The sequence below is a fragment of the Lethenteron reissneri genome, unplaced genomic scaffold (genome assembly GCF_015708825.2).
Source record: "Lethenteron reissneri isolate LAM-NWPU_2019-01 unplaced genomic scaffold, ASM1570882v1 scaffold_1133, whole genome shotgun sequence".
NCBI classification, from domain to species: Eukaryota; Metazoa; Chordata; class Hyperoartia; order Petromyzontiformes; family Petromyzontidae; genus Lethenteron; species Lethenteron reissneri.
This window is the reverse complement of record NW_026890820.1, coordinates 90,001-101,009: the sequence shown is the minus strand read 5'-3', so window position 1 is coordinate 101,009 and position 11,009 is coordinate 90,001. Positions and strand designations below refer to the sequence as shown.

The 11,009-nt window shown below is 50.5% G+C and overlaps 1 protein-coding gene across 1 annotated transcript in view; it reads right to left on the bottom strand.

Annotated features, from left to right (window-relative positions):
• Nucleotides 1–10,536: 10,536 nt before the first annotated feature.
• The window catches only part of LOC133361548 (coxsackievirus and adenovirus receptor-like), an 18,148-nt gene continuing 17,675 nt past the window's right edge, over nt 10,537–11,009 (bottom strand). Inside the window, exon 7 of the mRNA XM_061580474.1 lies at nt 10,537–11,009. This exon is cut by the window's right edge and continues 183 nt beyond it. Within this exon, the coding sequence (XP_061436458.1) occupies nt 10,973–11,009 (37 nt within the window). The 3' untranslated portion in view covers nt 10,537–10,972.

The window sequence follows — 11,009 nt, the reverse complement described above, 5'->3', positions numbered from 1 at the left end:
GACCGATTCGGAGCGAGACCTCTGCTGTCAAAGCGGAGGTGGTCATAATCGCGCTGCCCAGGTGTGGAAAATTCTCCACAACTGCCCCATCACCAACGGGGAGTTGAGGGGGTGGATTGTTTGATGGCATAAAATACCAAGGGGTGCTTCGTTTTGGTGGGTCTGATGGTAAAGCCCCACCTCCTTGTGGCACACTCCAGGTTCAGCAGCAGCGCCTCCAACTCCTCCTCTGAGTGAGCAGCAATTACCAGATCATCGGAATACGTAACTTCATTGAGCAATAGGGAGCCATCCCTCTACCGCACCCGGGCATCGATCAGCCTCCCACTTGATCTGTTACAGATGAAGATTCCTCCGGTACAGCCATGGAAGGCTTCACGAACTACGTGGTCCAGGGTAGTAGTAGGGTAGTGAGTGAGAATAGTGAGGGTGGCGACTGAGTGAGGGTACTGATGAGGGTAGTGAGTGTGAGTGAGTGTAAGCGAGTGTTTCAGTGACTGAGTGAAGGTACTGATGAGGGTAGTGAGTAAGAGTGCGTGTAAGCGAGTGTTTTAGTGAGTGAGTGAGCGACAAAATCACTCACACCGAGTCTTGGCTCAACGTCGTTCCGAACTTCTGGGGAGTTCACACAGAGGCCTGAGGAGGAGAGAGCGAGAAAACGAAGTCATTTGAGGCTGAGTCGGCCTAGGGGAGGCCCAGGACCGGTTCAGATAATCGTCACTGGTGTTAGCCGTGAGCGGGAATCGTCGCAGCGCTAACCACTACACAGTCACACACACACACACACACCACCCACACACACACACACCACACACACACCACACACACACCACACACACCACACACCACACACACCACCCACACACACCACACACCCACACACACACACCACACACACACCACACACCCACACCACACACCACACCCACCACAACACACCACACTACACCACCCACCACACACACCACACACACACACCACACACACCACACACACCACACCACACACACAGTCACACACACACCACAGACACAGTCACACAAACACACACCACACACACCCCACACACCACACACACACCACACACACCACACACACACAGTCACAAACACACACTACACACACACACTACACACACACACAACACACAGTCACAAACACACCCACACACACAGTCACACACACCCCACACACACCACACACACACATCACCACCACACACATCACACCACACACACACACCCCACACACCACTAACACACACCATACACACACACACCACACACACCACCACACACCACTACACAGTCACAAACACACACACACCACACAGTCACAAACACACACACACACACACCACACATACACCACAGACACACACACACACACACCACAGACACAATCACACACACACACACACAGTCACAAACACACCCACCACACACCACACACACAGAGACACACAACACACACAGTCACACACACAGTCACACACACACACACACACACCACCACACACAATCACACACACACCACAGACACAATCACACACACACACCACACACACACCCACACCACACACACCACAGACACAATCACACACACACCACACACAGTCACACACACAGTCACGCACACACACACACCACACACACACCACACACACAGTCACACACACACCACACCACACCACACACACACACAGACACAATCACACACACACCACACACAGTCACACACACAGTCACACACAGTCACACACACCACACACACAGACACACACCACACACACCACACACACCACACACACAGTCACACACACACACCACACACAGTCACACACACACCACACACACACACAACACACACCACACACACACCACACACAGTCACACACACCACACACACAGTCACACACACACACACAGTCACACCACACACAGAGACACACACACACCACACACACAGTCACACACACACACCCACACAGTCACACCACACACAGAGACACACACACCACACACAGTCACACACACCACACACACACCCACACAGACACACCCACACACACACCCACACAGTCACACCACACCCAGACCACACACACCACACCACACACAGTCACACCACACCCAGACCACACACCACACCACACACAGTCACACCACACCCAGACCACACACACCACACCACACACAGTCACACCACACCCAGACCACACACACACACACCACACACAGTCACACCACACCCAGACCACACACACCACACCACACACAGTCACACCACACCCAGACCACACACACCACACCACACACAGTCACACCACACCCAGACCCACACACCACACCACACACAGTCACACCACACCCAGACCACACACACAGACACCACACACAGTCACACCACACCCAGACCACACACACCACACACACAGTCACCACACCCAGACCACACACAGACACACACACCACACACGTCACACCACACCCAGACCACACACACCACACACAGTCACACCACACCCAGACCACACACACACACACACCACACACAGTCACACCACACCCAGACCACACACCCCACACACAGTCACACCACACCCAGACCACACAACCACACCACACACAGTCACACCACACCCAGACCACACACACCACACCACACACAGTCACACCACACCCAGACCACACACACACACACCACACACAGTCACACCACACCCAGACCACACACACCACACCACACACAGTCACACCACACCCAGACCACACACAGACACACACCACACACAGTCACACCACACCCAGACCACACACACCACACACAGTCACCACACCCAGACCACACACACACACCACCACACACAGTCACACCACACCCAGACCACACACACACACCACACACAGTCACACCACACCCAGACCACACACACCACACCACACACAGTCACACCACACCCAGACCACACACACCACACCACACACAGTCACACCACACCCAGACCACACACACACCACACACAGTCACACCACACCCAGACCACACACACCACACCACACACAGTCACACCACACCCAGACCACACACACCACACACACACAGTCACACCACACCCAGACCACACACACACACCACACACGTCACCACACCCAGACCACACACACCACAACAACACGTGCAGACCTAGGCCCACCCCAGGCTCTATCCACGTGTGCGACCCACTAGGCCCACACTCACGCTGAGCGAAGCGTTGATGTCCGTGTGTCACGTGTGTGTGGACACGTGGAACAGCGCCTCTCGACTGCTGCTGCTGTTGCTGTTGTTGTTGCTGTTGTTGATGATGTTGCTGCTGTTGTTGCTGTTGCTGCTGTTGTTGTTGATGCTGCTGCTATAGTTGCTGCTGCTGCTACACCTCCTTGCGACTCACGCAGTCATTAAACACCCGCTGGGCATCTTCCGGATGCTGCTTGATTTCGTTGGTTTCGTTGCGGTAGAAATCTTCCGGAAGAAGCGGTGGGTTTTTTGCGTTCTAAATCTGAGAAGAGGTTCGGACCTTCGACTATTTAAAATCAGGGACCATATCTGTCAACCCCTTATCAGTGCCCTTACTTATTCTAGACCATTTCAGACCAATTTTAGTCACCCACATCTCAATGTTTTTTCTGCGATATTTTACTGTCTTTTTCTTGGATTTTCTGTTTGCAGTGGCATCTCCATCTGCAGAACGTGAAGAACCAGTGGCATCTACATCTGCAGAACGTGAAGAACCAGTGGCATTACATCTACAGAGCGAGAAGAACCAGTGGCATCTACATCTGTAGAACGTGAAGAACCAGTGGCATCTACATCTGCAGAACGTGAAGAACCAGTGGCATCTACATCTGCAGAACGTGAAGAACCAGTGGCATCTACATCTGCAGAACGTGAAGAACCAGTGGCATCTACATCTACAGCGAGAAGAACCAGTGGCATCTACATCTGTAGAACGTGAAGAACCAGTGGCATCTACATCTGCAGAACGTGAAGAACCAGTGGCATCTACATCTGCAGAACGTGAAGAACCAGTGGCATCTACATCTGCAGAACGTGAAGAACCAGTGGCATCTACATCTGCAGAACGTGAAGAACCAGTGGCATCTACATCTGCAAACGTGAAAAACCAGTGGCATCTACATCTGCAGAACGTGAAGAACCAGTGGCATCTACATCTACAGAACGTGAAGAACCAGTGGCATCTACATCTGCAGAACGTGAAGAACCAGTGGCATCTACATCTGCAGAACGTGAAGAACCAGTGGCATCTACATCTGCAGAACGTGAAGAACCAGTGGCATCTACATCTGCAGAACGTGAAGAACCAGTGGCATCTACATCTGCAGAACGTGAAGAACCAGTGGCATCTACATCTGCAGAACGTGAAGAACCAGTGGCATCTACATCTGCAGAACGTGAAGAACCAGTGGCATCTACATCTGCAGAACGTGAAGAACCAGTGGCATCTACATCTGCAGAACGTGAAGAACCAGTGGCATCTACATCTGCAGAACGTGAAGAACCAGTGGCATCTACATCTGCAGAACGTGAAGAACCAGTGGCATCTACATCTACAGAACGTGAAGAACCAGTGGCATCTACATCTGCAGAACGTGAAGAACCAGTGGCATCTACATCTGCAGAACGTGAAGAACCAGTGGCATCTACATCTGCAGAACGTGAAGAACCAGTGGCATCTACATCTGCAGAACGTGAAGAACCAGTGGCATCTACATCTGCAGAACGTGAAGAACCAGTGGCATCTACATCTGAAGAACCAGTGGCATCTACATCTGCAGAACGTGAAGAACCAGTGGCATCTACATCTGCAGAACGTGAAGAACCAGTGGCATCTACATCTGCAGAACGTGAAGAACCAGTGGCATCTACATCTGCAGAACGTGAAGAACCAGTGGCATCTACATCTACAGAACGTGAAGAACCAGTGGCATCTACATCTGCAGAACGTGAAGAACCAGTGGCATCTACATCTGCAGAACGTGAAGAACCAGTGGCATCTACATCTGCAGAACGTGAAGAACCAGTGGCATCTACATCTGCAGAACGTGAAGAACCAGTGGCATACATCTGCAGAACGTGAAGAACCAGTGGCATCTACATCTGCAGAACGTGAAGAACCAGTGGCATCTACATCTGCAGAACGTGAAGAACCAGTGGCATCTACATCTGCAGAACGTGAAGAACCAGTGGCATCTACATCTGCAGAACGTGAAGAACCAGTGGCATCTACATCTGCAGAACGTGAAGAACCAGTGGCATCTACATCTGCAGAACGTGAAGAACCAGGGCTACTCTCAGAACGTGAAGAACCCAGTGGCATCTACATCTGCAGAACGTGAAGAACCAGTGGCATCTACATCTGCAGAACGTGAAGAACCAGTGGCATCTACATCTGCAGAACGTGAAGAACCAGTGGCATCTACATCTGCAGAACGTGAGAACCAGTGGCATCTACATCTGCAGAACGTGAAGAACCAGTGGCATCTACATCTGCAGAACGTGAAGAACCAGTGGCATCTACATCTGCAGAACGTGAAGAACCAGTGGCATCTACATCTGCAGAACGTGAAGAACCAGTGGCATCTACATCTGCAGAACGTGAAGAACCAGTGGCATCTACATCTGCAGAACGTGAAGAACCAGTGGCATCTACATCTGCAGAACGTGAAGAACCAGTGGCATCTACATCTGCAGAACGTGAAGAACCAGTGGCATCTACATCTGCAGAACGTGAAGAACCAGTGGCATCTACATCTGTAGAACGTGAAGAACCAGTGGCATCTACATCTGCAGAACGTGAAGAACCAGTGGCATCTACATCTACAGAACGTGAAGAACCAGTGGCATCTACATCTGTAGAACGTGAAGAACCAGTGGCATCTCATCTACAGAACGTGAAGAACCAGTGGCATCTACATCTCAGAACGTGAAGAACCAGTGGCATCTACATCTGAGAACGTGAAGAACCAGTGGCATCTACATCTGCAGAACGTGAAGAACCAGTGGCATCTACATCTGCAGAACGTGAAGAACCAGTGGCATCTACATCTGCAGAACGTGAAGAACCAGTGGCATCTACATCTGCAGAACGTGAAGAACCAGTGGCATCTACATCTGCAGAACGTGAAGAACCAGTGGCATCTACATGCAGAACGTGAAGAACCAGTGGCATCTACATCTGCAGAACGTGAAGAACCAGTGGCATCTACTGCAGAACGTGAAGAACCAGTGGCATCTACATCTACAGACGTGAAGAACCAGTGGCATCTACATCTGCAGAACGTGAAGAACCAGTGGCATCTACATCTGCAGAACGTGAAGAACCAGTGGCATCTACATCTACAGAACGTGAAGAACCAGTGGCATCTACATCTGCAGAACGTGAAGAACCAGTGGCATCTACATCTGCAGAACGTGAAGAACCAGTGGCATCTACATCTGCAGAACGTGAAGAACCAGTGGCATCTACATCTGCAGAACGTGAAGAACCAGTGGCATCTACATCTGCAGAACGTGAAGAACCAGTGGCATCTACATCTGCAGAACGTGAAGAACCAGTGGCATCTACATCTGCAGAACGTGAAGAACCAGTGGCATCTACATCTGCAGAACGTGAAGAACCAGTGGCATCTACATCTGCAGAACGTGAAGAACCAGTGGCATCTACATCTACAGAACGTGAAGAACCAGTGGCATCTACATCTGCAGAACGTGAAGAACCAGTGGCATCTACATCTGCAGAACGTGAAGAACCAGTGGCATCTACATCTGCAGGAACGTGAACGAACCAGTGGCATCTAATCTGTGCAGAACGTGAATTAACTAGTGGCAATCACATCTGCAGAACGTGAAGGAACCAGTGGCATCTACATCTGCAGAACGTTGAAGAACCCGTGGCATTCTCCATCTACAGAACGCTGGAAGAACCAGTGGCATCTACATCTGCAGAACGTGAAGAACTCAGTGGGCATCTACATCTGCAGACCGTTGAAGATACCGTGGCATCTCCTCATACAGAACGTGAAGAAACCAGTGGCCATCTACATCTGCAGAATCCGTGAAGAACCAGTGGCATCTACATCTGCAGAACGTGAAGAACCAGTGGCATCTACATCTACAGAACGTGAAGAACCAGTGGCCATCTACATCTGCAGAACGTGAAGAACCAGTGGCATCTAATCGCAGACGTGAAGAACAGTGGCATCTACATCTGCCAGAACGTTGAAGAAACCAGTGGATCTACATCTGCAGAACGTGAAGAACCAGTGGCATCTACATCTGCAGAACGTGAAGAACCAGTGGCATCTACATCTGCAGAACATCTGCAAACGTGAAGAACCAGTGGCATCTACATCTGCAGAACGTGAAGAACCAGTGGCATCTACAATCTGCAGACGTGAAGAACCAGGGCATCTACATCTGCAGGAACGTGAAGAACCAGTGGCATCTACATCTGCAGAACGTGAAGAACCAGTGGCATCTACATCTGCAGAACATGAAGAACCAGTGGCATCTACATCTGCAGAACGTGAAGAACCAGTGGCATCTACATCTGCAGAACGTGAAGAACCAGTGGCCTCTACATCTGCAGAACGTGAAGAACCAGTGGCATCTACATCTGCAGAACGTGAAGAACCAGTGGCATCTACATCTGCAGAACGTGAAGAACCAGTGGGCATCTACATCTGTAGAACATGAAGAACCAGTGGCATCTACATCTGCAGAACGTGAAGAACCAGTGGCATCTACATCTGCAGAACATGAAGAACCAGTGGCATCTACATCGGCAGAACGTGAAGAACCAGTGGCATCTACATCTGCAGAACGTGAAGAACCAGTGGCATCTACATCTGCAGAACATGAAGAACCAGTGGCATCTACATCTGCAGAACGTGAAGAAGCAGTGGCATCTACATCTGCAGAACATGAAGAACCAGTGGCATCTACATCTGCAGAACGTGAAGAACCAGTGGCATCTACATCTGCAGAACGTGAAGAACCAGTGGCATCTACATCTGCAGAACATGAAGAACCAGTGGCATCTACATCTGCAGAACGTGAAGAACCAGTGGCATCTACATCTGCAGAACATGAAGAACCAGTGGCATCTACATCTGCAGAACGTGAAGAACCAGTGGCATCTACATCTGCAGAACGTGAAGAACCAGTGGCATCTACATCTGCAGAACAGGGGAGGAGACGAGAGGAGGAGGAGAGACAGAGAAGGGCGGGCGGCGAAGAGAAAGGAAGACAGCGCGCGAGTCTGTGACGTGGGTCGCTCTACGCGCAGCAAACGCACGGAGAGACACGGAGAGACACGAGAGACACAGAATGGCCTTGAGGGTTTTATTTGTATTCTTGGTCCTTTCGGTAAAGTCACGTAGAAGGGAAATAATAAAATAAGAAAAATAAAACACAATAAAATAATTTTCACGACGTTTCGGCCACAACGCAAGCAGCCGTCCTCAGGTGAAAACCAGGTCTGTCGGGGAGACAGCGTCTGAATGAAACAGCACACGGGCTTGGAGCATGTATATAAGCTGGGCGCCTTGACAAAAGAATTTGCTTATCAAGAGGAATTTAGCATATTTATGGGAAATGCAGGTATGTGATTAGTACTAATTATGCCCGTGCATTATGCAGGATTAGCATTCAGACGCTGTCTCCCCTACGTGGTGACTTTACCGAAAAACCTAAGAGTATGAATCCTTGCAGTCGCGAAAGCTTCGAATCTAAAACAAAAACCTTGTTGGCCGAGGCGACGGCGTCGTTGCGTGCGACGCCGACAGGCTTTGCCCGAGGCAAGGCCGGAGAAACTGCCAGACCTCAGTTTGACACGAAACTCCACAGCGACACGGCAAGTCCCCGCGCCGTCATCTTGCGGAACGTGGCACCGTTTGGCTCGTAAACAAGTATAACCCGTAAAAAGAAAGTTTTTCGCTACAAATCCTTTGTGTGTGGCATCGGGGCGGCTAGAGTCCTCTCGTCCTCTGGCTTGAGACGGCTGCCACCTATGGGTCAGATGATTGTCTTGGCAGCATTAAACAATTGGTAATTAAATATTTAAAAAATTTAGGAATTTTGAGTAAGAGTTTCATTTTTATCACATTGGTATTTTAAATGAAATATGAAATGTTTTTTTTCCTAAACAGTGTAAAATTTTGGAATTTTTTTTTCTCACGAAAATGCATTGTCACGCACAACGAGTCTGTGTAGCAAAATGTCAGCTCGATTGGATCACGGGAAGTGGGTTAGAAAACGACCGAAAGATTTGCACGGTCGCAAGCAAGCAAGCGAACTTAATATAAAGGATTTTAAAGAAACCGGCTCGCTGACAAACCGACAGACCTCTGGAAGACGAACTCGCTCGTGAGTAGAGCGAGTCCCTGCGACAAGCCGATTCGTGACTCGCGAAGGCAGGAAACCCCCGCTCGCCGTGCCCCGCCCACCCCAGCAAGCAACGCCCCCCTCGTCGAGCTCGCGATCGCCGCGAGGTCAAAATGCGCAAAAAAAACATAAAAAAGCAAAAAACGGCGGATTTTAAAGATTTGATTCTCTAATCCGAACCCCCGACAACTGAACAAACCTTTTTTGCCCGACTCGCTCGCTCGCTCACCCCGCCGCCGATTCCACCGTCAGCCGATCGCGCGTCGGGGTGGAGGGCGGGGCGAGAGAGGCACGTGCGGCACATGCGCTACCGGAGCTACGCGTTTAAACATTTTAAATCGTGATCGCACATCTATCTGGAACCACCACCACCCACCCCACCGCTACCCACTCTCTCTCTCTCTCTCCGGAGTACCATTTACCGTAGATTTGAAGCTTTCGTGACTGCAAGGGTTCATATTCTTAGGTTTTTTCGGTAAAGTCACCATGTAGGTAAAACATCAAAATTAATAAAAAAAAAATAAAAATAAAAAAAAAATCACGGTCCCACCTGATGACGGAGACTTGTGTTGCCTCCGAAACGTCGTGATTTTTGTTTTATTTTATTTATTTTTTTATTAATTTTGATGTTTTACCTACACGGTGACTTTACCGAAAAAACCTAAGAATACCATTTACCGATTCGCGCCAATAACATTTATTGCACTAGGGGGTGGCGGGGGGTGGCGGGGAGGGAGCGTTACATTTGCTACGATGAAAAGCATCGTAAAAAAATAAGTGTATACGTACAACTATTCTCTAATACAATCGAGCCTCAAGGGATCAGACGGCCCCCTGCCGACCAATCGCGGTCTCTCGCTCGCCCCCCCCTCCGCCCCCCTCCACCAAGGGGCCGCTGCTACACGAGACGGGGCGTCTGGCGCGAGAAAGCAACGAGCGCAACTCTATTCTGCCTTCGCATATAAAAACAAACTTTGCCTAACGCCTACGCGTCTTCTTTCACGCGCCAATTTTACTAAAGTTCAGCTCACGCGAGAACTAAGCGTTTGTTAAACACGTGGCGGCGGCGGGTGGCGGCGGTGACGACGACGCAGGCGGTAATCTCCAGCGACACGTCGTACGTGTAATATTGTCGGAGTTTGTGCTCGCGACGTCAACATTCCGGTTTTTTGCCGACAGACCAACTGAAATGGCGTGCGCGCGTGTGCGTGGAGTTTTTTCCGCACCGCACGTAGTCGGCCGTGCTGATCGGAGGTGCGTTGGAAGGACAACAAAACCAAACACAAGAATCACTTCTAGAGAAATTGGTTCTCAATCGTGACCTTACCGAACGAACCAAAGAGTACGGATCCTTGCAGTCACGAAAACTTCAAGCTCCAGTTGGCTTCCTAATATCGGGCGCACGAGACGGGGAAGTGGCGATGGGGGCGATGTCGACGGAACCGCGGCGGATTCGCCCCGAGGCCCGAGCCCCGTCGTCGCCGCCGCTGCCGCCGCTGCCTTGCGAGCGGCGCTCTCACACGCCGCTCTACTCCATCACGCGGCCGTCCGCTCGCTCGTAGGGC